This window comes from Podarcis melisellensis (assembly GCF_964234715.1).
Source record: "Podarcis melisellensis genome assembly, chromosome: 5".
NCBI classification, from domain to species: Eukaryota; Metazoa; Chordata; class Lepidosauria; order Squamata; family Lacertidae; genus Podarcis; species Podarcis melisellensis.
Genome location: NC_138537.1, coordinates 91,186,919 through 91,214,657, shown reverse-complemented (window position 1 = coordinate 91,214,657; position 27,739 = coordinate 91,186,919). Strand labels below are relative to the sequence as shown.

The following is a 27,739-nucleotide window of genomic DNA, read 5'->3' as shown; positions in this document are numbered from 1 at the left end:
GGGCTTCAAGTCACCCACTTGCGCTTTAAGAACTGGAAAACACTACTTCAATTTTCTCCACTTACCCGTTCTCTCTCTTCCCTCAGGGCACCTGCAATCTGTCCTAGCATTTCCACAGCTACATATTGGCCCCCATATCCCCAACAGAGTTGCAGTCAAACAGATTCTACATCATCTTCCAACAGTAGAATGCTCCCAATACTTTATCCCTCTTTAATACATTTATGTCCCATAAATCTCAATTGTATGCTAAGGACCTCAACCTTGAGCTGCAATCGTAACAAGGTAGATATGAAGGCTACTGAATTCTGTAGGATTCACTTCCAAACATACATGGATTTTTGGCCTGATTCTGAGTGGTGGTACTTTGTGCACACTGCTGGCACTGTGATCATCAGTTTCCAGGTGGAATGACAGCACTGATTAAAGTAGCCTCGGAATTTGATCTTTCATCTCTTTGCATCTTATTTGTAGAATGTTTTCATGACAGTGTTTGCACCATACACATAAAGATGTACTTGCTTTATTTATGCCTTATCCCGTACAAAACAGCAACTGTTTTAGTAAAAAGTCTATAGCTTTACATTATGAAAAAAATAAGTCAACAGTCTTCAAAGTTCTGTTCATTAAGTCTTCTTTAAAAGTTAGCAAAGTTCTGCACACAACTATTTACAAGAATCAATTTAGAATAAACTTGAGAGCTGACACCATAAAGTGGACCTGGAAACTGGGTCAAAGCCTTTTATCATAAAGAAAAGAGCCTGTTCACACTCATTACCTTGTTATTGCACACATGTTGTCAATATCTGAAGGACACAAAGGTTCAAGAGGCATAAAATGCCACCGCCTTGTGCTATCAATAAGTGGTCCTTTGCAATATGAATTATAGAACAGACTGGAGAACTACTACTTACTGCCTATCATATTCTTCATCTCTGGACAACAGCCAATAGCTCAGCACCGATGCTGAAGTTCTCCTTCTAATGTGTCAAGTGTTCAAGCTCTTCAAGTGTGTCAACATTGTCTGGGCTGGTTTATCTTCTGAACTATAATTAAACTGTTTATAAAGCTACCTCCTGAGTATACATAAAATTAGGCAATCACTCAATTACATATAACTCAAGTTTTATGCTTTGTATATAAAAAAAGTAGTCAGGCAAAAACATTGATTGCAATTTCACAGCTGCCATACTCCAGTTCTCCAGACTGTTACATAAGACAGTTTCAGGTGTATGTGTCTTCTGAGTAAGACATTCCTTTCTCAAAAAGCAGCCAGTAGAATGCATGCTTTGCAGTCATAAAGTATGTCAAAACCTAACATGTCTCCAGCTCAAATTGATCTTCCACCAGGTGGTCAATGCTTCTCACTTTGGTGGGTGTGCCTGTACAGTTTTCCTAAAACAAATGGAAAACTTGATTAACAAACAAGACAAATAGATAAACTATTATTTATTTATTTGAACAATTCATATACTGCTTAGCTACAATTGTCTCTAAGGGGGGTACGGAAAATCTCACTCCTGGGTATTCATTCTTAACACTCTCTTGTTGATCATTAGTGCAATTTTTTTCCAAAGTACAGTGGAACCCCGGGTTACGTACTGTCCTCCTTACGGATGCTTTGGGTAACGAGCTCCACTAACCTGGAAGTAGATGCCCCTAGTTGCGAACTTTGCCCTGGGATGTGAGTGGAAGCCGCACGCCAGCAGTGCTGCAGCAGTAGGAAGCGCCATTAGCGAAAGCACACCTCATGTTAAGAACGGTTTCGGCTTAAGAACAGACCTCCGGAACGAATTAAGTTCGTAACCGGAGGTACCACTGTAAAGAATTGTATCTTACCAAGGGGATTCAATAGCACAGAAGGGCAAATAGATTGCTTTAATTTTTTCTAAGTTCTGTATACCTCTCCCTCACACTATTATGGTTTTTCTCAGAAAAAGGCAATCTGTGAAAATTTAAGACATTTTCCCTTCCTGTCCAACATTCACCCTTTATCTACTACTCACTCACTCAAACCTTATTTTTTTGCCATCATTGCATCACACCTTCACTTATAACTTCATTACTGAATTTATTCTCTTTTCTCTGCACTTTTCACAAAAAGCCACAACCTCCAGGACTTTCGTAAAGAAAATCTTAGCAATTGTAATATTGATTCACTTATGACATCATAGCAGCAGTCAATGGCAATAAGATTTTGAACCACAACCTTTATCTCAGCTTTTGTAAATTTCCTATGACTGTGCAAACCATCCTTTTCCCCCTTTTGTAAATTTCCTATGACTGTGCAAATCATCCTTTCTCCCCTGTAAACCTTTATGTTCTAAACTGTAATGTGACACTTCAGTTATTCCTCTGAAGACACAGAACAACTTAAAATAATGTCCATGCTATGTGGGAATGGAAAAGGAAAACTGATCATCAACTTCCTGTTGTTTGTGAAACCTCTTCCTCTACAATTGCTAAAGCGCTGCAATGCCATAATAGTTAAAATTATTCTAACTTATGGTGGGAGGTCACTCTGAAAAATGTTCATAATGCAACTTTTGTCAGATATGTCCAGGGGCGCCGACTTATAAAAAATATTGGGGGGGGGGGGCGGGGGCGGGGGCCCATACCAACTTATAAAAAATATTGGGGGGGGGCCCAAGACCTCCAAACCGCTGCTGCTGGGGGAACGGGCTGCCCCGACCTTAAGTGAACCTGTGAGGGCCCGCCCTTTGCGGCAGCCAATTGGCTGCCGCCGTGGGTGGTGAATATTAATGAGCTAGGGGGAATCCCCACTTCTCGTGGGGCTGACGCCAGCCCCGCGAGATTGTTGATGGGTCGAGAGCCCGCAACCCCACCCCCTCTTTAGATCGGGAGTGGCTTTGTTTTAACTCATTACTGAATGTATTTTAAAAGGTAACTATCGTCAAACAAGGAAAATAAAAAATACCAACATAATTTTGTGATTTTACAAAGCATAATATAACTAATAATTTTCTTAAATTATTGGGGGGGCGGAGCCCCCCCAAACGAATTTTTGAGGGGGCTCGGGCCCCCTCAGGCCCCATGGAGTCGGCGCCTATGGATATGTCAATCTGGTTAAGGAAAATGTATCACATAGCAAAGCAAGGGCTGTATACTAAAGGCAGAAAATGTTGGCAGGGTGGAAGAAGAGAAATGACAAATGCAAGCATGTGACGTGGGTGGGAAAAGTATACAAAAACATACTAAAGGAAGGGGAAACACATTCTGTACCGGGTGGGCTGAGAAAAGAGGGACAGAAGAGGCATGGGAAGGTGGAGAACACAAGGAAAGAAGAGTTTTACAATGCCTATGGAAAAAATAGAGGTGCTATGTACTCTGATGAGGTAGTTTTGGAGACAAAAATAAGCAGGCACTGGGTAGTTCAACATCAACAAACCCAGCAGTGCAGCAGCTGTTGGCAGTCCACTAGCTTTTGGCAAGCAGCTAGTACCTTTCAGGCTTTGTTGCAAGATTGGGTTAATCCGTGATCTAGCACCCTAACAGTAATGGATACTGAAGCAGGACTAACAAAATATTTATTCCAGGCTTCAAAGTACTTACATCATTATCCTGAGAGCTTCCTTGTGACCCAGCAGAATTACTTCCTATAGATTCTGTTTCCATGTCACCAAGATCAACAGGACTACTATGAGGGGAGAAAAGCAATTATCAGTTATTCATTTTCGACAGTTATATATTGTCCAAGCAATGTCTATGAGTGATCAAAACCAAGATTCAAGGCCTATGGTTTCCAAGTTTATACATCTGGCCCCATAGCTGTATTTCGATAGCTATTTAAGCTTGGTAATGCTGGTTTTTAAAACCTTTAACAGTTCACATTAATTCTGAAATACTTCTGGGAGTTAAGGCAGTCTTAGTTCCGAGTCAAACATATGTGTATAAATGCTATTGAAAATCAATGTTCTTAAGCTCACCCATTATGCAGATTATATGCTAAACTTTGCATTAAAATGAAGTCTAAATTGAATAACTCTCTTAAACCTAGCTATATTAAGGAGATCACTATAACTGAAATTCTTAAGACCTAAACAGACAGTCCCTCATTCTTTTAAGTTATTAGTTTCTATTCACTCTAAAGATACCTGGTACTTACATTACTTGCATGTCACAACTTCTCTCACCAGGAGGGTCCCAAAAATGAAGTGCAACTTTCCACAGTCTGATTTGTTGGTCCCAGGATCTTCGGCTATACTTCTTAAATTTATTGGGAGTCCTTGGATGGACCCCTGGAACTCGTAGACACCTGGAACAAAAATTAAAAACTGTTTACATGGCATTTTAATCCAATCCATGCTTTTATTCCAAATGCAAGACCAAGTATTAATTACAGTAATTTTTAATTAATCAAAATCTCACTTCATTAGTGTCATTCTTTCTGCTTATTATTGCCTATAGCAATTTAGCAACACAGTTGCTTAATTTAACACATATCTGAATGCTTCAATTCAGAACATTATCTGCCTGTACACTTCAAAAGACAACTGACCTGTTCAAATGAGTAATCACAGAACCGCTAAAACATATTCAAAAATCTAACAACAAATTAAAATAAGACTATGGGTGAAAAATAGCTATATTATTTAACGAAGGCAGTATATTAGAATCAAGCCATACTTTACATTTGCCATAGGTGTCTGCAATGAAACCAGTAGCAAGTTATAAAAGAAAACCCAAATGTTCCTGGTAAACAAGAAAACATACTTTGGAACTTCTCGAATATATCTGTCATATGCCAGTGTGTTCTTCCCATAATTTATTTGTTTCTGTCTCCTCATCAGAACAGCCTCATCTGTCTCAAGTTCCACTGCTGCTGTGGACTCCTTTGAGTCAGAACTGAAAATAAAATGTTGATTTTTATTTTTTCAATCTACCCTTTTCATGACAGGTTAATAGCACTATATAAACACTAACAAAACTGTAACACAATATAGTATAGGTGTCCCCCAACTTACACAGGGGTTACGTTCCAAGGCCCCTACACTCATAAAGTGTAATTATGTAAAGTGGGGAGCACCCCACTTTTAAGGAAGGCACACAGGGAGGAGAGACTCAGCTTGGAAATTGCTCAGGGTCGCTGCCCAGCCTGTCTGGTGCCAGAAAGGGGGGGGGGGTGCAGGCACGCAATGGAGAAGGATAGAGAAGACACCTCCCACCCTGCACTGCTGGTTGATTGCAGGCAGCCGTCCCTCACTCAGGCAGCAGCCCCGAACAAGGGAGGCCAAACTATTTATTTAGCAGTGGCCAACATAAATGCGGTTGCGCATAAGATGGTGGTGGGATGCTGTACTGAAATGTATCCCCATGGTGAAATGGATGTGTTCATTTTCGGGGTTTCACTTTGAATTTATCTTTATTGTTTTAAAATAAGTACATTTATGAAGAGAAAACAAACAAACAAAAACGCAAGCAAGCAGGCAAACAATAGAAAAAGCAAACAAACAACAATATAAGAAACACCAAAATTAATACGACCAACATCATTTATACTCCCAATAATGAAAACAATTATAAAACTTGTAAAGAGAAAAATTAAAAATGACTTCCAGTTAGTCTCACTGTACTTTATCTATTGGTTACCTTATACTGCAGTTACATATTTCTTATATAGTTTCTTTTTACCTCCCTACGAACTTATATTTATACAATACAAGGGTCAGTCTAATTCTGCCAAGAGTTTTCCCTTTATACCATAGTTTTTAAAGTATTCTTTAAATATTCTCCAATCCTTATAGACTATTTGTTTTGTCTGGCATCTTATTCTTCCTGTCACCTTGGCTAGCTGCAGATATTCTACAATTAGGATTTGCCAATCTGCCGTGTTAGGTATTGTTGTATTTTTCCAATTTCTTGCTACTAAAATTCTGGCCACTGTTATCCCATACATGAATAATGTTCTTTTCAATTTCCCTATTTCTTTTGGCAATATGCTTAATAGAAATATTTCTGGCCTTTTTTAAATGTAAATTTAAATATTTTTTAAAGTTCTTCATATGTATTTTTCCAAAACACACAGATGTCTGTACACTTCCAGACACATATTCAAATAAGACCCAATTTCTCTGTTACATCTCCAACATGTAGATGATCTATTATTATACATTTTAGCAAGTTTTTCTGGAGTTTGGCACCTTTTCAGGGTTTCAGCCAACCTTGAACCTTTTGGCTCTATTGGGGCTTGTACTGGACACCGTTTCTGCCCTCCTAAACCCTCCATCCACTCTGCTATATAGCTTGACCTCAACCATGCTCTGGTGGTACCCTTTAGATTGGACTACTGTAATGCACTTTGCACAAAGGCTGCCTTTGAAGGTGTTTGTAAACCCCAATTAACATGGTTGCTGGAGCTATGTGTTATGATCATACTAAACCAGTGGCTCCCAATTCTAACTAGACCCCAATCAATATTCTGGGCTCAGTTCAAGGTGTTTGCTTTTAAGTGCTTCTCAGCTTAGGACTGGGGTACCTGAAGGCACCTGGGGTACCTATCTCACATGTGCATGTCTGTACAGTAAAATCTTAAGCAAAGGTCATTCTTTTGCCATCCGGGGCAGTGGGTCATCACCTCTCAGTAATGGTATCTTAGCTTTATAATGCTCTGTCCTGAGAGGCTTTTCTAGAATTGATAAAGTTCTCATTTTGGTGCCAGGCAAATACCTTTTTTATTTATGCAACTTCTAGAACGAAAGATTTTAGATGTGTGGGTGTAGTATTTTATACTGTTATTTTGTAAGCCACCTCCAAAGCATGAAGGGTGGAGTAAAAGCATTCACTAGTGAAGGACTGATAATGAGGGCTAAACAGATGATACATTAAAGAACAGGAAAGCTCTAGCTTTTTCATAGCTAACCAGAAAAACAGTATAGTTCAAAATAAGCATTTCACCACACCCAACAGATGAGTTTTTGTCTCTTACCTTCCAGAAGACAGCTTCCTCTCTCTTCCATATTCATTTATCAAGAGTTTTCTTTTGTATCTACAAAATGTACTTTTATTTTAGCACACATTTCCACTATTTTATTATCATAGCCACTCTATTGCAGTACGGAGATAAGGCTGGACCTTTACATAAGGCTGTAAACTGCTGAAACGTTAAATCTTGGTCACTTGATATTGAGGCTTATTTAATAAATACTCCGTTGAGTGGGACCCATTCAATCTCTTCATAATCAGAACAGTTGCTCCAAGTAAAGAAACTGTAAGCTTCTCCCAAAAACCTTTACATCTGATGTCATAGCTTTAAGCTATGTTGCCCTTGTAATAGCTACAGCAGAATCCTTTTCCCAAGCACTTAACAGCGTAGGTGCAATTGTTTCCAGTTTAACAACCCCACTCATAACAGTGATTTACCAACTTTAACATTACAGTGATACCATGTGGCTCAGAGGTGGCAAATTACTGGCCCACATGCTAGGTGTAGCCTTGGAAGCCCTTTCACCTCTGTATCATTTAGGCTTCAAAAAGTATTCCCCTTTTCTTAATTAAGAAAATTACTACACACACATTAATATCTTAAAAATATTATTAGAAAACAAGATGTAAATCCTTCAATCGTAATTACAATAAATAGCTTTGTTTTATTCAAGCAGACCATAATAATCATTTCCTAATTTATTTTCCCTACTTGAGCTATACTCCCCAAATGTTAAGCATCCCCCAACAAAGACTACAGATTCGCTCAATCTTGCAATAGAAAGCAAGCATTTACCGTATTTTTCGCACCATAGGACGCACTTTTTGCCCTCCAAGAATGAAGGGGAAATGTGTGTGCGTCCTATGGTGCGAATGCAGGCTTTGCTGAAGCTGGAGAGCGAGAGGGGTCGGTGCGCACCGACCCCTCTCACTCTCCAGGCTTCAGGAGAGCCCCACCGCCAGCCCCACAAGCTCGGGGGACAGCGGGGAGGCGGAACGCCACCATCCCGCTGTCCCCCGACTTGGTTAGAAGGGTGGCGGGGGGAGAAGCCTGCTCCTCCCTGTCGCCAGCCCCGCAAACTCGGGGGACAGCGGGAGAGGCGTAGCGCGCCCGTCCCGCTGTCCCCCGACTTGGCTAGAAGGCTGGCGGGGGAAGAAGCCTGCTCCTCCCCGTCGCCAGCCCCGCAAACTCGGGAGACAGCGGGAGAGGCGCAGCGCGCCCTCCCGCTGTCTCCCGACATGGTTTGGAGGCTGGCAGAGGGCTTCCTCCTCCCCCAGCCCCGCAAGCTCCCAGAGCGATGCCAAAGCGGGGGGCTGCTTTAGCCCCCTGCGTGCTCTCCCGGCTGGAGAGATGACGCGCGCCTATGGAGGCTCCTGCCATAGGCGCGCGTCACCTCTCCAGCCGGGAGAGGGTCGCGGGGGGCTGCTTTAGCCCCGCGCGTGCTCTCCCGGCTGGAGAGGTGACGCGCGCCTATGGCAGGAGCCTCCATAGGCGCGCGTCACCTCTCCAGCCGGGAGAGCACGCAGGGGGCTAAAGCAGCCCCCCGCGACCCTCTCCCGGCTGGAGAGGTGACGCGCGCCTATGGCCGCTGCTCCCTGACCTGCTCTTTGGGGCTGGTGGTGGGCTTCCCCCGCCAGCCCCAAAGAGCAGGTCGAAAGGAACCTGAAGCCTGGAGAGCGAGAGGGGTCGGTGCGCACCGACCCCTCTCGCTCTCCAGGCTTCCAAGGTAGCCGCCTGAACGCACCTTAAACGGCACCTTGTTTTAGAGCGGGAAAACAAAAGGGGGAAAATTCTCCCACTCTCTGCGCAGCGCCTCCTGCCGCTTCGCTGAAGGGGCGCTGGGCAGAGAGCAGAAGAATTTTTTCCCCTTGTTCTCCCCCCTCTAAAACAAGGTGCGTCCTATTGTCCGGTGCGTCCTATGGTGCGAAAAATACGGTAAGTGCAGGAGGCCTGGAGATATCACTGCTGGAAAGTTAAGGCCCTTCCTTTCCCACGCACAGCGAGAACCCCTTTCCCACCTCCATTTAGGATTGAAAACAGCCTTTTAACAGTTGTGAATATTTTGCAAGCATAAATTCCTGTGCAGGTAAAGAGGTGATGTTTCGGGATATTGTGGTTGGGAAAGATTAACCCTCCCCTCCCTAGCTGCAATACCCATGAAGATCTAAGACAAGAACAAAAAGCAATAAACTAATATAGCTTACTAGGTCACTTCCCAGGCTGCTCACATACCAATAAACTTATCCAAAATGGGTAGTTTCATCATGACATAATTGTTTTACTATATTTTATCCCACTTTACAGACCAATTATTGCCTCTCAAAGACTTACAATAATAAAGTTATAGTTATAACTTTGTACAATATAACATAATCAATAATTGTTTTTGTTGCCAAATGAAAAAGACAAAAATGTTGTCTTTTTCTGAATATGGGAGTTTTCAATATTATTATTCTCAACTCACTGCTCAGAGGAATAAATCACAATGCTCCCACATTCAGAATAAGATTTACTTCCTAGCATCCAAGTAAGACAGTTAAAATTTGGCCATCTCATCAGTACTAAAACACGTAAATGTAATAGGCTGTAAGATAACACGTAAATGTAATAGGCTGTAAGATAATACTGTCAAAATCAACATCATGACATAATATATTGTTTCAATATATTATTTCACGATGTTGATTTTGACACAATGAGAAGCTGTATCTAATTTTTGAGAAGTAGTTTCTAGTAAATAACTTTGTAATTGTTATCATACAGCCCATTACGTTTTTTCAATTGGATTTGTGTAATATAGGCACTCTGGTGGTTTTGATCTCATCAGTAGTAGGCAGCCACTGAATATTTCTACATCCCAACAAATATTTTTAATGAATTATGCAGCCATACCTTGCCATTTCTTTATTAACATTAGTCCGCATTTCATCTTCTTCAACTGCACTTCCCCAGTCTGAACATCGTGAACGGGGTTTATGGCCTTCTGGTGTTGTGAAACTATAAACCAAATCCCAATAAATATAGAATTGCAGCTTTAAAACAATATTTTTAAAAGTACAATAAAATGTGTCCTGTACCAGCAGACCCACAAAGTAAACAATTCAATTTGAATTTTTGCATAAAAAATAAAAAAAGTTTTTGCATAACTTCCTCTAAAAGTGTAGTATACACCTAGTATGCTGCAAGTGCATAATCAGTTGTCAAAAAATGCTGCATATCATCTATGCATTAAAACTTAACTTTAACTGTGCTTTAAAGTTCAGCATACTTTATATACTTACCTATCTGGCCTACCGTCTGACAAACTGCATGTATTTTTATCATCAGAACTGGACATGCTTGGATCATGTGTGCTTCTGTGTTTGCCATCTGCTCCACGCTTCCTTCCTTGAGTCCAACGAGCTGGTGGTCTGTGAGGAAGCAATCAGAAAGTGAAACTGTAAACAATTTTGTATATGTAGACTATAAAGTCGCTAGAAAATGCTTGTTGGGGAGGGTTATGGGGTTGTTATTGGGCTGCCATTATTGATTTATTTTGATTATGCATTTTGTCTTTTTATATTGTGATTTTATCCTGTGAAGCACATTGAGACCTGCAGGTATAGCCGGTATACAAATTTAATATATATATTTTAAAAATACAAAATTTAAATCGTAATTGGATTCTTCTACTTATGCCCTCTGAGGACTTTACAACTAACTATGTGGATAGAGAGAAGAGGGGGGATAATCTAAAAAAAACCCACCCTCAGATGACTTGACAAAGTACTGCATGTTGGTGTTTTAACCGTACATCTTAAAACTGCACCCTAGATGTGGAATATTTACTGACAAACGTTTAGCACAAAGAGCCTCTCCTGTACCCCCTAGACCAGCCTTTCTCAACCTTGGGTCCCCAGATGTTCTTAGACTACAACTCCCATCATCCCTAGCTAGCAGTCACAGATGGTGGGAGTTGTAGTCCAACAACACCGGAGGACCCAAGATTGAGAAAGGCGGCCTTATTAAGACTGTTTCATGAGCAGAGCTGTTCTCTCAAAGAGTCCCTCCAGTTTGGAGTTTCCTCTATTTCGGAAATAGATGCGTCCCAAAGGGTCCAGTCAATCTGTTGTTCCACGACCTACTGGAACAGCACACAATAAAATGAACTCTCAGAACATCAGCAAATAAGACAGAAATTCACTCTTAGCGATTACAATAAACGATGGCTGAACAATATATATATATATATATATGCGCTGTATATAGGCTATATACAGTGGTACCTCTGGTTACGTACTTAATTCGTTCTGTAGGTACGTTCTTAACCTGAAACTGTTCTTAACCTGAAGCACCACGTTAGCTAATGGGACCTTCCGCTGCCAGAGCAAGCTTCATCCTAAAGCAAAGTTCTTAACCCGAGGTAATATTTCTGGGTTAGCTGAGTCTGTAACCTGAAGTGTATGTAATCTGAAGCCTATGTAACCCAAGGTACCACTCACTGTATTATCAATAAAAAAATAACTTAAAATTATGAAATGGGGGGGGGAGTTACTCGCATAAACAAACAAATCTCCCTCCTTTCTTCTTGGTTCCCTCATTTGCCTTACCAGGGTCTCCTTCCTTCTCACTGACCTACTTCACAGAAATCTTAACAGGAAGATTTTTGGGAATGGGGGGGTCGGGGGGAAGGAGTTTCTTTTTTAAAAAAATAATATTTATTCAAAGTTTAAAGTTACAAAAAAGAAAAAAACAACACAAAATACAAAGAAAAAGAATACAACAATAACAGAAAAAGGTATAAAAATACATTCACTTAAAATAGAAAAAGAACAGATTAAACCTTTACAATTTTTCTTCCTTTACTTGTTTCCTTGACCTCCTCATACCTCCCAATTTTGTATTCTAGTTCCAATCGTTTTTTTCAGCAAATCCTCCTTCCAACTTTATTTTCATTTAAGTAATTTAATATATTATAATTTAACGTCCTCTACTTCGTCAACTCGTTTTTATTTAATCCTTTATATCATTTCTACCAAAACTACCTCATTTTCTTTTCCCAGCATCTTTCTAACAGTCCTTAACTGTATATTTTTGAAGATATACTTTAATTTTTTTCCCAATCTTCTTCCACCGACTCTTCCCCTTGGTCCGGGGGGGGGGAGGAGTTTCAAGGCCCTCTCGGCCCCCACGGCGCCCTCCCTTCGCCTCGCCGGCTGAGGCACGGAAGGCGGCCCTCGACACAAAGCGGGGCCTGGGTCGCCTTCAGACCCCTCCCCGCCCCCAATTCCCCTCAGGAGGCGGCAGAGGACACGCACCTACTGTGAGCGCGGCCACCGAGCGGGCTCCGCTGACGCGACGACATGGCTGAGCCGGATAAAAACAGAAAAGAGCCGCTCTTTTCTCCCGCCGCCGCCTTCCGTCCTTCCCTCCCGCCAAACAAGAAACGACTGCGCTCCCCTCCCTCAAGCGAGCCTCGAGAGAGCGCGCCTGCGCGAACACCGGCTGGGCGGCTCCTACCATTACGGCGGGGGGGGGGTTGTCCTTGTCACGCGGTTTCGCCAAGCCGCTTTGGCGAGATATATGTGATGTATGTATAACCCAGTTTAGCAAGGGGGCAGGGGCAAAAGCGGCAGTCTCGATTCCCCCCCCCCTCGCCCCTCATAGATGAATTACCCCCCCCCTCAGCGATGAAGATGGTACGTTCCCCCAAGGGCTGCGCCAATGGGAGCTTCTTCTGAGCTGCCTGCTCCGCCCCGCACAGAAGCGCGCGCTTCCCTTTGTCTGCCTGTTTTGCCTCGCTTTTCAAAGGCTCCGCCCACTCGGCGGGATCAGTTGGCGGGAAGGTCTGAAATGCAAATACACTTAGACGTACGACAAACGGCAAGCCCCTGCCAAGAGCCGGATTTACGTATAAGCTAAACAAGCTATAGCTTAGGGCCCCACTCTCTTGCCCCCCCCCCAATTTAAAGGGGAAAAAACCTGGATGCACATTTCCAAAATAATACAAATAAAATAAAACCTACATACAGCAACAGTGTTTGGTGTTGTGTAGGCTTTGATGATTTACATCTTTTGTTATGTGCAAATGGCTTTAGATACCTATTAGGTCCATAAAAAGGTAAAGGTACCCCTGTTTGTACGGGCCAGTCGTGTCCGACTCTGGGGTTGTGCGCCCATCTCACTTAAGAGGCCGGGGGCCAGCGCTGTCCGGAGACACTTCCGGGTCACGTGGCCAGCGTGACGAAGCTGCATCTGGCGAGCCAGTGCAGCACACGGAAACGCCGTTTACCTTCCCGCCAGAGTGGTACCTATTTATCTACTTGCACTTTGAGGTGCTTTCGAACTGCTAGGTTGGCAGGAGCTGGGACTGAGCAATGGGAGCTCACCCCGTCGCTGGGATTCGAACAGTGGCGTAGTGTGGGTTGTCAGCACCCGGGGCAAGGCAAGTAATTTGCGCCCCCTAACCCGTGGATTTTAGCACTCGAGTCTCTTCCACTACATTAGCACCCCCCCTCAGATGTTGCGGCCGGCCCCCCCCCACGCTACGCCACTGATCGGCAAGCCCTAGGCGCTGAGGCTTTTACCCACAGCGCCACCCGCGTCCATTAGGTCCATAAGTTACCATATAATAAGAATAATAATTTTTATTTATACCCCGCCCTCCCTAGCCAAGGCCAGGCTCAGGGTGGCTAACAAGCAATAATAAAAACAAGTTGAATGAATACAACTTAAAAACAATATAGCATAACAATATAGCAATATATAGCATATAGTCAACACAAAAACAGCCACAATTTGTTGTTGACAAAGGACAGTTGGACATATAAAGGGCCCTTCAGTAGCTTAAAAGTTAAAGGGACCCCTGACCATTAGGTCCAGTCGTGGCCAACTCTGGGGTTGCGGCGCTCATCTCGCTTTACTGGCCGAGGGAGCCGGCGTACAGCTTCCGGGTCATGTGGCCAGCATGACTAAGCCGCTTCTGGTGAAACAGAGCAGCGCACGGAAATGCCGTTTACCTTCCCACCAGAGCGGTACCTATTTATCTACTTGCACTTTGACGTGCTTTCGAACTACTATGTTGGCAGGAGCAGGGACCAAGCAACGGAGCTCACCCCGTCACGGGGATTCGAACCACCGACCTTCTGATTGGCAAGCCCTAGGCTCTGTGGTTTAACCCACAGCACCATCAGTGCAACTAAGGAACCATAAATATCCAGAAGGAAAGAATACTGGTGTTCTGTGAGAGAGAGAGAGAGAGAGAGAGAGAGAGAGAGAGAGAGAGAGAGAGAGACGGTGTAAAGGACTCCTGGACGATTTATGCTTGGTCAAAGGAAACTGTGGTTGCGGCGCTCATCTCGCTTTCAGGCCAAGGAAGTCGGTGTTTGTCCACAGACAGCTTTCCAGGTCATGTGGCCAACAGGACTAAACAGTTTCTGGCACAACGGGACACCATGACGGAAACCATAGCGCACAGAAATGCCGTTGACCTTCCCGCTGCAGCAGTACCTATTTATCTACTTGCATTAGTGTGCTTTCGAACTGCTAGGTTGGCAGGAGCTGGGACAGATACACACACACACTCTCTCTCTCTTCTGCCCGGAGGGTTTGTGTATTGCTAATTATCTAGAACAAGCAAATACAGGAACAACAAAAATGAGTTTATGTATACTAAGGAAGTGAAAAAACATGGAAGGTTGCAATACATTGGGGGGGACGGGCAAAGAAGCTAGTATTATAGAGGACCCTGGACATGATTTTTTATTTCATACAAGAAACAGATGCTGGACAAATGTTTACAGTGTGTCCCTGCCAATCCTTCAGAGTGGATCCTCCTTCAGAGCACCCTCAAAGACCCACTAAAAGATCACAACATGAGTTACTTGCCAGAGTGAAGGATCAATACAGTTGCCCCATGACAGTTACCCATAACAGTTGAGAACTAGAATTGCATGTCTCTTCGCAGTGCGGAGTCTTTGCCCAATTTCCATGGGGGTAGTTGGGGAAATAGCGTACAATGGCAAAATAACAGGACACAAAACAATTTTTGAACAACCCTCCGGCAAAAACGCAGGGTGATCCCACAAGCAAAGAGCTGGATAATCCTCCAATTTAAATCGCTACCAAGTGAGTGGAAGACAAAAGAGTTGAAACTGCAGATCAATGCCCGCTTCTGGTTCCCCTCCAGTGGGTTGCTCTACAAGAAACACAGGTACTTGCAAGGCATCTAGGCAGAGGCATCTATCAAAGGAAATATGCCTAGACCAACAAAATAGCAATGCAGAGGCTTCCCATGTTTTCACAACCCTGATAACCACTGTGACCTTGTCTACCGAGGCAATACATACGGTAGCTGTAATCCATAGGGACTTGTCCCTCTGCTCCTGCTGGAATAGTACAAATGCATTAGAGTCAGATAGGAACTCCAGCCTAATGGTGTACATCCAGATGGCAACTGGGTGCTAGTAAAGGTAAAGGGACCCCTGACCGTTAGGTCCAGTCGCGGACGACTTTGGGGGTTGCGGGGCTCATCTCACTTTATTGGCCGAGGGAGCCGGCGTACAGCTTCTGGGTCATGTGGCCAGCATGACTAAGCCGCTTCTGGCGATCCAGAGCAGCGCACGGAAACGCCGTTTACCTTCCCACTGGAGTGGTACCTATTTATCTACTTGTACTTTGAGGTGCTTTCGAACTGCTAGGTTGGCAGGAGCAGAGACCGAGCAATGGGAGTTCACCCCGTCGCGGGGATTCGAACCGCTGACCTTCTGATTGGCAAGCTCTAGGCTCTGTGGTTTAACCCACAGAGCCACCCGCGTCCCAACTGGGTGCTACTGGAGTTCAAAATGCTCAGGGAAAGCTGCCCCTTGTATAATGAGACCTCAAGGCACTACCTTAATAATAGCAACAGATCAGAATTACGTTTCAATTTATGAGACAGTGGTCAAGTGTTCTTGCTTCCTGGAATTGAATGTAAACAGACTTACTATGGCTTGTTGTATTTTCCCACATCATAGTAGTAGGAAGAATAGTAACTGCATGTCAGCTAGACTAGCCCCAAGGTTAGTAAGGTTAAGAACATATCTTATACATGTGAAAACAAGTTACGGAGGTGGGATAAGGGAAATCCAATCAGCAGGCATTTTAAATAAGTGAAGTTCAATTTCATACATATTAAGGGTAAGTGAAGTGTCATCCTTCTCATTTAATAATGGGAGGCCTCTGAAGATCAAGGAAAAGCAAGTGCAGAGATCCCATAAAGATTAATATTGATTTACAAAGTAATATGATTGCATTTTAAGATACTAATCTATTTACAATAGTTTGTATCTCATGCACAATTGGTCTATTTGGTGTCTCATCTGAATCCCAAGCATTAAAAGCTGGGGCAGCAACAAGCATTAAAAAGTTCTGACCTAAAGATTTTCTAATACATATTCCGTGACTAACAGAAATTGTCCCATATTTCCCAGAATCCCAGCCAACTATCGTACTTATACATCTTATTTAATTAATTTAAAAGGGGGAAAGCCCATAGAACATTTATTCTTGCAAAATCAGATGTTCTATTCCAGGGCAAGTATTTGAGTATTTGAGACTTCTGTTTCAAGAGAGAAAGCATCCATGTAATACTAGATTCCTGAAACCTTAACACATGTACTTTTATACTGCGACTTTTATTCTGATTTCAGACATAATACAATTGTGATCAGTTCACCAGCCCAGATGAGACTGCTTATGTATTGTTTAATAGGCAAGCCCCCAACCACTACTGAGCAGATGGGCTCCTTCTTCTTCTTTTAATATGCTATGTAGCCAAGAGCTGAACTGATTGGCTGTATTGCTTAAACTAGTTAAATTTATGATCACCCCGTTTTGTGCTACGTATTTCAACCTGAACAGGTCACATGAAGATAGTGGCCACAACTGTTCCCTCCACTGCTAGGCTATGTGGGGTGACTACTGCTGGCAACCCACCCCCTCACCCCTGTGTTTCTCCCAACCCTCCAAAGCGGATGGGAGGAGACAGCGTAATCAATGGAAATTGCCTCTTCCCTGTCCCACTAGTGGAAAGGACAGCTTTGAAGGCCACAGGGTTCCCTAATTCTGCTTCAGTAGAGGTCTGATGCGATTCTAAACTATCACTCAATATTTAATGTAACCAAAGGGAGTAGCCAAAGCTGGTGAAAATAATCGTTTTCCGTTGTTTGGTTGCAGCAATTAAAAAACTGAACCAATAGAAAAATAATCAGAAAGACAACAAAGAGAAAGTCCCCATGAACAGAATGATAAAAAGTAAACAGCAGGTGGATTCATCCACCTTTGAAGTACATTCAGATTAAAGGAGTGTTCCGGGACCTGTTCATCGTATAACACAAACATCTAAAATGCAGAATTGGGCTCTGCAGGTTGGGCAAGGCACGCGGCTTGAAAGCCAGGTTTCTGGGTGCTGCTGGTCTTGCCGACTGGCAAACCATTTGCCCATGCAAGTCAGGCACCACATGGGACGACAGTAGCATTGTTGGCACTCGCCTTCATTCGGCTCTTGACAATTCTTCAGAAGCTTGACATTTGCAGTAGTTTGCATGCACCCAATGCATGGGTCTAGCTCCTGCAGACAAAGAGAGGAAAAAAATACGTCACAATGTAATTATTATGTTTTATTTACAATATAGTGCCATCAATGTACATGACACTTGACAGGATGTCATAAGAACACAAAAAGAAAGGGGGGGAGAGAAAGAAACTAATGATCTGTCTGAAGTAACCAACTAATTTTTTCGGTCACTGTTAACACAAATGATTGCCACAAATTTAAACGCTACCTAGCAGCATGATTTTGGGGTGTTCTCACCTTAGGCTGTTAGTGGGTAAGTCATCTGCACCTGAGTTCTCCCACTCATGAGAAAATGTATACGCATGGTGAATTTTAAATTCATCACATCTAGCTAGCTGTTGTCCACGGAGTTTTCTTGGCAGGGATACTGGAGTGGCTTGCCGGTTCCTGCTCCAGGTGGATCACGTTTGGTCAAAACTCTCCACTATGACCTGTCCATCTTGGGTGGCCCTGCTCATAGCTTCTCCAAGTTATTCAAGCCCCTTCGCCACAGCAAGGCATTGGGAAAGAAGTACGACAAGGCTGTATATTGTCTCCCTGCTTATTTAACTTATATGCAGACTTCATCATGCGAAAGGCTGGGCTGGGTGAATCCCAAGCCGGAATTAAGCTTGCCGGAAGAAATATCAATAACCTCAGATATGCAGATGACACAACCTTGATGGCAGAAAGTGAGGAGGAATTAAAGAACCTTTAAATGAGGGTGAAAGAGGAGAGCGCAAAATATGGGCTGAAGCTCAACATCAAAAAAAAAAGATCATGGCCACTGGTCCCATCATCTCCTGGTAAATAGAAGGGGAAGAAATGGAGGCAGTGAGAGATTTTACTTTCTTGGGCTCCATGATCACTGCAGATGGTGACAACAGTCACGAAATTAAAAGACGCCTGCTTCTTGGGAGAAAAGCAATGACAAACCTAGACAGCATCTTAAAAAGCAGAGACATCACCTTGCCAACAAAGGTCCATATAGTTAAAGCTATGGTTTTCCCAGTAGTGATATATGGAAGTGAAAGCTGGACCATAAAAAAGGCTGATCGCTGAAGAACTGATGCTTTTGAATTATGGTCCTGGAGGAGACTCTTGACGAGATGGTTGGATAGTGTTCTCGAAGCTACCAGCATGAGTCTGACCAAACTGTGGGAGGCAGTGGAAGGCAGGAGTGCCTGGTGTGCTCTGGTCCATGCGGTCACAAAGAGTCGGACATGACTAAACGACTAAACAACAACAACAAAGCTAGCTGTTCCTTGGGAAAAGCTGTTATTCTATTTAGCCGTGAGTCTTTCTTACCAGTCTGTCTACTTAGCTATAAGCTGCTCACCCCCTGAACATTTTCAGTAAAAGTTTGAAAGCTTTTTGACACCCACTGAAGGAGAACTCCTCCCATCAGCTGAATTTCCAGCAAGCGTTTTTCAAAATGACTTTGAAAATATTTTTAATGCCTTAAAAACCACAATCCAAGATACATTTCCTTGGAAGTAAATCCCAATGAAGCCGCTCGGACTTCCATTTGAATAAACATTATTCGGCTCACATAGAAGATGCGTAATATTTACAAGCCTAGCTATGCATACAGTGAAGGGAAAACATATTTGATCCCCTGCTAAATTTGCCCGTTTGCCCTCTGGCGAAGAAATGACCAGTCTATAATTTTAATGGTAGGTTTATTGTAGCTGTGAGAGACAGAACAACAACAGGAAAACCCCCAGAAACCCAGAAGACATAAGTCAGAGATTGATGTGCATTATAATGAGTGAAATAAGTATTTGATCCCCTATACCAGGCTACCTGGTATCTTCACTGTATGTAATGAGCTGAGATTAGAAGCACCTTCTGTAAAGGAGAGATTTTACCTGTAATCCCAGCTCATTACAGTACCTGTGCAAAAGACACCTGTCGACAGAAGCAATCATTCCAGCAGTACTAGAACATTTCTTTAAAAAGCTAAAGGGAAATACTTGGGGGTTTTTTGCTTGTGGTAACTTTGGAGGAACTATTCTGTCTCCTTTCTGCTTCCAAAACACCAAAGACAGACATTTTACCCAAATGGACATGGATTTACACTTTGCCTTAATAAATGCTTACAAGCAGGGCTTTGCAACTGAAAACCCTGAACCTCCCTGAATTGTCAATGCCCAAAGAACCAGTCATAACAAAGCACACACATCTAGATAAAGGATTGGATCCAAAAATAAACAAACTTGAAGTTCCTGGAAGGAAATTTTCTACAGTCCCCTCAAAAGCCAATCAGTTCTTTAGATTAATTAGCAATTAGCCAATGGTTAGATAGCAGAACAATAACTCAGATTTGTTAGGAGACTGGACAGCTGAATCCTGTTTATCAGAGGGGCCTTGAAGATTAAAGTATTCCCACAGACAAAAAGATTCTTACGAGTTGGAAATTAACCAGATGACCCATTCACACTGAATCCACCAAGGCAGCCAGGTGTCAAGAAGCACAAATCAACTAGAAACCCCCTTTCCTACTGAGAAAGGAGACACCCAATTTACATTTCTGAAATTCGGCAATTAAAGAACCAGATACACTTTCCCAGAATTCTATGGCGTTTGGCTCTCCCATAATGCTCTCCTTTGACATGAGCCAAAGTTTTAACTTGCTAAAAGTTCCCAACTTCACTACAGCCTGTTTCAGTCACTCACACAGGGATACTAAAAACTTATAGTAGATGGAATTCAACTGAACAGTTGCGCTTGCACTTTTGGCTGTGCAGCAGAAATTCCTCTCCTTGCACATTCACCAAATAGGTTCTGGGCTTCCCTCAGTCAAATTTAGGGGATACTTGAGAAGAGGGGAGGAATGTTCTGCCGTGAGGCAAGAAGTGCTTGTATTAGTGTAACTGTTTAGTTTAGTTGGATATTGTCCTTATTGCTGAACTTGGTATATGCAAAATATTGGTTTTTAAATGGCCAAGTGCATGCTTAAGATATACCGTATTTTTCACTCTATAGGATGCACTTTCTCCCCTCCAAAAATGAAGGGGAAATGTGTGTGCATCCTATGGAGCGAATGCAGGCTCCTTGGCTTCAGTGATAGCAACGCGAAGCCCCCGGAGCGCAGAGGGAGAGCTCCCTCCGCACTCCGGAGGCTTCGCGTTGCTTTCGCTGAAGCCGGGAGAGCGAGAGGGGTTGGTGCGCACCGACCCCTCTCGCTTTCCAGGCTTCAGGGATAGCCGCCTGAAGCCTTTGGAGCACAGCGGGAACTCGCACTGCGCTCCGAAGGCTTCGGGTTCCTTTCGCTGAAGCCAGGAGAGCAAGACTCTCCTGGCTTCAGGAGAGGGAGAGCTTCGCAGCGCCCCTTCAGCGAAGCAGGAGGAGAAATAGAAGGGGCTCCATTTCTCCTGCCACTTCGCTGAAGGGGCGCTGAGCAGAGAGGGGGAGAATTCCCCCCCTTGTTCTCCCCCTCTAAAACAAGGTGCGTCCTATGGTCGTGTGCATCCTATAGAGCGAAAAATACAGTCCTTCAGAAGGTATGAAGCAAATCCTGTCACCTGGGGCTATTTATATTCAACAGGAAAGCAGGTATTTGGCAACATACTCTAGGTTTAGTGATAATCTACCAACTTGCTCACTCTCCACCAACTATGAAATAAAGGCAACACGAAAAAATAAGTTATAATCTCCAATCTTGAACCTACCTGATTGCTTGAAACACTGTATGCCTGATTAGTTTCTACCAAAGAGGTAAAGGTTTCCAGAAACAAGTCACTGAGGCTCTGATGTATGACCACATTAGCAGCATTACGGATGGGAGCATGGAGCTTTTCTCTCAGTTCCCCATATTCTGTTGAATTCAGCCTAAGACAGACAGAGTTTCATATCAGCCATTTGCAAGTGTAAAAGAAATTGTACTTTGTCTTTTATACGTGAGCTTTATAGAAAGGAGACACAGTCTCAAATACCATAGATCCCAGGCTTTTATCTCATTTTAATTACAGACTAGGAACAAACAAATCCATACTGTTTTTGCAGCATATTATATAAAAAAACCACAACCAAATTCCAACTTTTGTTTTTCAGTGGGTCTTAGATGACCGAAAACTCTCACCAGCATCAAATGAGTTCACATATGACTCACAACCATTTGTGCCTCCTCAGACTGGAGGGAAATATTTTGTTAATGTCTCCTCCATTGATTTAAAAAGCACTTTTAAAATGACTAGGTTGAACACTGATATCCTGCCATTCAGTGGTTCAAGCTATGCTACAGATAACTTCAAAGAGCAAACACTTGGATGTCTAACACCCGGGCAAACACTCAGGTGTCTAACATAACATACCAGTGTTACAAGTACAGTATCTGCATTGGTAAAGTTCAAGGTTTTGTGGCTATGTAAAGCCCAAAACAACTTGGGACCAGGATGCTTAGCAGCCCATCTCCCACAAGTACAAACCAAGCCAATCTTTATGATCAGAGGAGATCCTATTGGCTGTTTGACAGCCAACAGATTGTCACTTGATGGAAACAGGCCTTCTTGGCGATAGCACCCATCCTCTGGAATGCCCTCACTTGAGTAACTTGTGAGCAACAGGCAACACAGACCTTTAAGACCTCTGAAACTCTTAATAATAATAATAATAATAATAATTTATTATTTATACCCCGCCCATCTGGCTGGGCCCCCCCAGCCACTCTGGGTGGCTTCCATAGAAACCAGGAAACACTAAAATATCATACATTAAAAACTTCCCTGAACAGGGCTGCCTTAAGATGTTTTCTGAATGTCAAGTAGTTGTTTATCATTTTGACATCTGCTGGGAGGGCGTTCCACAGGGCGGGCGCCACTACCGAAAAGGCCCTCTGCCTGGTTCCCTGTAGCTTTGCTTCTCGCAATGAGGGAACCGCCAGAAGGCCCTCGGCACTGGACCTCAGTGTCTGGGCAGAACGATGGGGGTGGAGACGCTCCTTCAGGTATACTGGGCCGAGGCCGTTTAGGGCTTTAAAGGTCAACACCAACACTTTGAATTGTGCTCGGAAACGTACTGGGAGCCAATGTAGGTCTTTCAAGACCGGTGTTATGTGGTCTCAGCGGCCGCCCCCAGTCACCAGTCTAGCTGCCGCATTCTGGATTAGCTGTAGTTTCCGAGTCACCTTCAAAGGTAGCCCCACGTAGAGCGCATTGCAGTAGTCCAAGCGGGAGATGTTTACCCACATTTTCCTGAGCTCTGAATATATTTAATTGAAACAAATTGTACCAAATTATCACATTTAGGCAATCTTGCTTTAAAAAAACAGCTCTAACCAAGAGATAGTGGAATATTGTATTGAGATCACATTCCCCTTGACAAAACTAAAAAAATAATGCCCATTTTACCGGATAGTAAAAGGTTTCACATGAGGATTAATACTGGCAACACGAATCGTGAGGAACTGTGCAGGCATGTTTGAGTCTGGCAAGAGTTCATGCTGTCTGGAGTCCACCACAGTTAGAAAGATGTCTCGCTGCTGTGCAATATGTAAGCAGTATGTGGTCACTTTCATGATCCAGGTGTCTGTAACAATTACTCGGGCTCCCGGGGCTCCTGTAGCAAACTTGTCAATCCTCCTGAATTCTATGTTGATAGAGGAAGCCACTGCCCTCCAGCCGGACTGTGGGAGGGCATAAAGGGAAAGCGTCTTGACTAATGGGTGGTTATTCCAGCCATTTCGTGACCAGTAATATATTAGGATACCAGCAATGGTTGGGGCAAGAACAGCCAGCAATAAAAAGACTCTCCAGCCTTCTGGAGCCTGATAAAAACTGCAGAGTTGTTTCTCGGGTGCTGCAAAGCACATGCCAGCATAGTAACCTGCAAGGGAGAAAAAAGTACTTTTAGGAGAGAGAGAAAATAACCTGACATACATGTAAAGGTAAAGGTAAAGGGACCCCTGACCATTAGGTCCAGTCGTGACTGACTCTGGGGTTGCGGTGCTCATCTCGCTTTATTGGCTGAGGGAGCCGGCATACAGCTTCCAGGTCATGTGGCCAGCAGGACTAAGCCGCTTCTGGCGAACCAGAGCAGTGCATGGAAAGGCTGTTTACCTTCCCACCAGAGCGGTAACTATTTATCTACTTGCACTTTGACATGTTTTCGAACTGCTAGGTTGGCAGGAGCAGGGACCGAGCAACGGGAGCTCACCCCGTCGCGGGGATTCAAACCGCTGACCTTCTGATTGCCAAACCCTAGGCTCTGTGGTTTAACCCACAGCGCCACCCTTGTCCCTTGACATACATGTAGGTATTACTTAAAGCCTCTTGACAGTTCACATTTCAGACACTGAACTTCCACATATCCTTCTCTCATTGTAAACGCTTTTTCCCTGCTGCACTTTCATCCCCAGAAAACTGTGCCTTATCTACACTGTGAGGGAGGGAAACACAGCTGTCAACTTACAGATTTGAAAATAAGGGACCAGCAGCCTCGAAAATAAGGGATCAGCAGCCAAAATAAGGGATCAACAATTACTTTGATAAAATACATATTTTGTTGCGTGCAAATGGCTTTAGGTCCATAAATTACCATATAGCATATATTCAACACACAAAAAAGCAACAATTTGTTGTTGACAAAGGACAGCTGGACATATAAAGGGCCCCATTGCCTTCAGTAGCCTATTTAAGGGACATCATCGATAAGGGACAGCAGCGGGACATGGCGCTGGGATAAGGGACTGTCCCGCTAAATAAGGGACACTTGACAGCTATGGAGGGGAAAGAGAGAACCCTACTTGAACTTCCCTTCCAACCATCTCTTTTACATGGGTCTCAAAGCAAACGAGCAAAGCAAAACCTTACATGGCAGGCTTAGTTTTTATAGGGATACAGGTGTAGAGAGGAGAAGAGAGAGCAGCGAAGGAGAAACAGAAAAAAGGGAGCAACTGCTTAGGAACATTTCCCCAGCGCACATGTTCGTGGGGCCCTCTTCCCAAGCTCCTATAGATGGGGAATGCCTTCGCGAAGGCAAAAACATTCCTTTCCCAGGACTTTGGCTTGATTCAGCCATCACTGGACTTTCCAATGGTGGAGGGCATTGTTTTTGTTTGTTGCTATTTTTTATTTCATATATTTAATTTACATCCCTGCCCTTTCCCCAGAGGTCTCAGGGACGTTCACAGAATGTCCTGCATTTTTGCGCTTTTAATATTGCAAACCACCCTGAGATCATGGGGTGAGGGCAGGACCGCATTTAGGTTTGATGAGGCCCTATGCTACTGAAGGTAATGGGACTCTTTATATGTCCAGCTGTCCTTTGTCAACAACAAATTGCCGCTGTTTTTTGTGTTGAACGTATGCTATATGGTAATTTATGGACCGAATAGGTATCTAAAGCCATTTGGACATAACAAAATATGTAATTTATCAAAGTAATGGTTGAACTGAAATACAATTAAGAAGTATATTAATAGTTCTAGCCACAGGTAGGTAGCCGTGTTGTTTTCACCCTTTTAATGAGGGTGCAAGAGGAGAGTGCAAAATATGGTTTGAAGCTCAATATCAAAAAAACGAAGATCATGGCTACTGGGCCCATCACCTCCTGCCAAATAGAAGGGGAAGAAATGGAAGCAGTGAGAGATTTTACTTTCCTGGGCTCCATGATCACTGCAGATGGTGATAGCAGTCACGAATTTAAAAGACGCCTGCTTCTTGGGAGAAAAGCAATGACAAAGCTAGTCAGCAGCTTAAAAAGCAGAGACATCACCTTACCAACAAAGGTCCGTATAGTTAAAGCTTTGGTTTTCCCAGTAGTGATGTATGGAAGTGAGAGCTGGACCATAAAGAAGGCTGATCGCCAAAGAATTGATGCTTTTGAATTATGGTGCTGGAGGAGACTCTTGAGAGTCCCATGGACTGCAAGAAGATCAGACCTATCCCTTCTGAAGGAAACCAGTCCTGAGTGTTCATTGGAAGGACAGATCCTGAAGCTGAGGCTCCAATACTTTGGCCACCTCATGAGAAGAGAAGACTCCCTGGAAAAGACCCTGATGTTGGGAAAGATGGAGGGCACAAGGAGAAGGGGACGACTGAGGACGAAATGGTTGGACAGTGTTCTCAAAGCTACAAACAGGAGTCTGACCAAACTGCGGGAGGCAGTGGAAGACAGGAGGGCCTGGCGTGCTCTGGTCCATGGAGTCACGAAGAGTTGGACAGGACTAACGACTAAACAACAACAACAAGCCATGTTGGTCTGCCGTAGACGAAACAAAATAAAATTGGCAAACCAACGCGGCTACCTACCTGTAACTAGAACTATGGAAGGCAGCACACTGGCATCTGAAGAAGTGTGCATGCACACGAAAGCTCATGCCAATAACAAACTTAGTTGGTCTCTAAAGTGCTACTGGAAGGAATTTTTTTTATATTAATAGTGAAATACAATTTTTTCCCTTTAAACTTTTTTAGGGGCCCCCAATTTTAGGGGCCCCCAAGAGAGTGGGGTGCTAAACTATAGCTTGTGTGGCTTTTACACTGGCACTGGACCGTGAGGGGCAGTATAGAAAGATGATGATGATGATAATAATAATAATAATCCAAATAAATAAATAATAATAATATTCCAGAGAAATTAATAATTATAATAATCCAGAGAAATTAATAATAATAATCCAGAGAAATTAATAATTATAATAATCCAGAGAAATTAATAATTATAATAATAATCCAGAGAAATTAATAATTATAATAATACAGAGGAATTAATAATAACAATCCAGAGAAATTAATAATAATAATCCAGAGAAATTAATAATAATAATCCAGAGAAATTATTATTATTGATAATAATAAAAACTCAGAGAAATTAATAATAATAATAACCCAGAGAAATAAATAATAACAACAATCCAGAGAAATAAATAATAATAATCCAGAGAAATAAATAATAATAATAATAATAATAATAATAATAATAATCCAGAGAAATAAATAATAACAATCCAGAGAAATAAATAATAATAATCCAGAGAAATAAATAATAATAATAATCCAGAGAAATTGATAATAATAACAATAATAATCCTAATAAATAAATAATAATAATCCAAATAAATAAGTAACTGGAAGGGCAAGTGGTGAGGGGGGGCCCGCCCTTCCCCTCCTCCTCCCCCCGCAGCCCCCTCTCCCTCCCGCTCACGCACCGAGGGGCAGCAGGGCGTGGGCCAGGAGAGTGGCGGCGCCGCGCCGGAGGTGGTACTGGACGAAGGCCGCGTCCTCGCTGCCCAGCCAGCCGCCCAGCAGGTTCTGCACCGTCAGCCCGGCCAGGTGGAACTCGTTGGGCGGGAAAACGAAGCAGACGGCCAGCACCACGTAGGCCAGGCTGAAGGTGGCGGCGGGGCTCTCCATGGGAGCGGGCGGGCAGGCAAGGCCGCTGGAGGCCCCGGGAGGCGGCGAAGGCCCGGTCCGCGCTCCAGGCCGGGCTTCTCCCCGCGCGCGGTGCACTCTGGGAAGTGTAGTCCAGGGGGCAGCGCTCAGCCAGTCCCGGTCGGAGCAGAGCGGCAGAGGGCTCTCTGGGGGGGGGGGGGGGAGCGTCCGAGGGTCCCAGGGATGGGCACTCGAAGCACGGAGGGCAGGAGCCCCCAGAACCAGGGCTGGATTTCCTTATAAGATAGATAGATGATAGATAGATAGATAGATAGATAGATAGATAGATAGATAGATAGATAGATAGATAGATTGTCATTGTCCCATGCAGAACAAGGAAATTTAAAAACTACATAAAACATTCAAAACCCCCTAAAAACTAAGCTAGCTATAGCTTAGGGTCCCGCTCTCTTGGGGAACCCAAAGAAAATTAAAGGGGGGGAATGGATGTACACTTCCAAAATATAAGATAAAATACAAATAAAATAAAATCACATACAGCAACAGTGTTTTGGGTTGTGTAGGCTCGGATGGTGTAAGTAATGGGCCCTGCCTGCTCCCTAAAATATCACTGGTTTGCTCATTTCTATATATAGGGTGCCTACATTCTGCATGGACTGGTTAATGTTAATAAAGCTATTTATAATTATTAGTAGTATCCACCATATATTTACACCTATTGCTATTTCATGTTACACCAAGTTTCTAGAGACTAGATTATGAGTCTTTGTAAACTGTGTTTCTAAAGGAACTTTTGTTATTGCCCAATGCCAACGTGTTTGCATTATTGTTTGTTATGAATAAAAAAATCATTTTAAGTTAGAGCTTCATAATTGTTTCACTATTAAT

General features: G+C 43.3%; 2 protein-coding genes and 1 long non-coding RNA gene across 4 annotated transcripts in view; 1 reads left to right on the top strand and 2 right to left on the bottom strand.

Annotated features, from left to right (window-relative positions):
• The window catches only part of LOC309370311, a 174,172-nt gene that overhangs the window by 87,248 nt on the left and 59,185 nt on the right, over positions 1-27,739 (top strand). The gene's annotated exons all lie outside the window — the stretch shown is intronic.
• On the bottom strand, positions 508-12,392 carry SLBP (stem-loop histone mRNA binding protein). Of its 2 annotated transcripts, none has more exons than XM_081911886.1 (8): positions 12,241-12,392; positions 10,225-10,353; positions 9,836-9,940; positions 6,947-7,006; positions 4,735-4,866; positions 4,127-4,276; positions 3,574-3,658; positions 508-1,395 (listed from the first exon to the last, which is right to left on the bottom strand). In XM_081911886.1, exons 1-8 carry the CDS (start codon positions 12,285-12,287, stop codon positions 1,315-1,317), a joined length of 789 nt encoding a protein of 262 aa, XP_081768012.1. In that variant the 5' UTR covers positions 12,288-12,392; the 3' UTR covers positions 508-1,314. The 2 variants fall into 2 exon arrangements, with proteins under 2 accessions (XP_081768012.1, XP_081768013.1); XM_081911887.1 differs by lacking the exon at positions 12,241-12,392 and adding an exon at positions 11,533-11,554.
• TMEM129 (transmembrane protein 129, E3 ubiquitin ligase) lies at positions 14,563-26,930 on the bottom strand. Its single transcript, XM_081911839.1, has 4 exons — positions 26,668-26,930; positions 22,868-23,342; positions 21,191-21,350; positions 14,563-17,531 (listed from the first exon to the last, which is right to left on the bottom strand). Exons 1-4 carry the CDS (start codon positions 26,870-26,872, stop codon positions 17,283-17,285), a joined length of 1,089 nt encoding a protein of 362 aa, XP_081767965.1. The 5' UTR covers positions 26,873-26,930; the 3' UTR covers positions 14,563-17,282.

What these genes read in the sequence shown, in the direction of transcription:
- SLBP (XM_081911886.1), bottom strand. Translation starts at nt 12,287, where the DNA reads ATGTCGTCGCGTCAGCGGAGCCCGCTCGGTGGCCGCGCTCACAGTAG. An exon ending in GTTAATAAAGAAATGGCAAG is followed by an intron (nt 7,007 to 9,835) that starts GTATGGCTGCAT and finishes TACATTTTGTAG; the next exon opens with ATACAAAAGAAAACTCTTGA. An exon ending in TATATTCGAGAAGTTCCAAA is followed by an intron (nt 4,277 to 4,734) that starts GTATGTTTTCTT and finishes TTTTTGTTCCAG; the next exon opens with GTGTCTACGAGTTCCAGGGG.
- TMEM129 (XM_081911839.1), bottom strand. Translation starts at nt 26,872, where the DNA reads ATGGAGAGCCCCGCCGCCACCTTCAGCCTGGCCTACGTGGTGCTGGCC. An exon ending in GTGAAACCTTTTACTATCCG is followed by an intron (nt 21,351 to 22,867) that starts GTAAAATGGGCA and finishes TGTCTGTCTTAG; the next exon opens with GCTGAATTCAACAGAATATG. An exon ending in ACAGTGTTTCAAGCAATCAG is followed by an intron (nt 17,532 to 21,190) that starts GTAGGTTCAAGA and finishes CTTTGTCTGCAG; the next exon opens with GAGCTAGACCCATGCATTGG.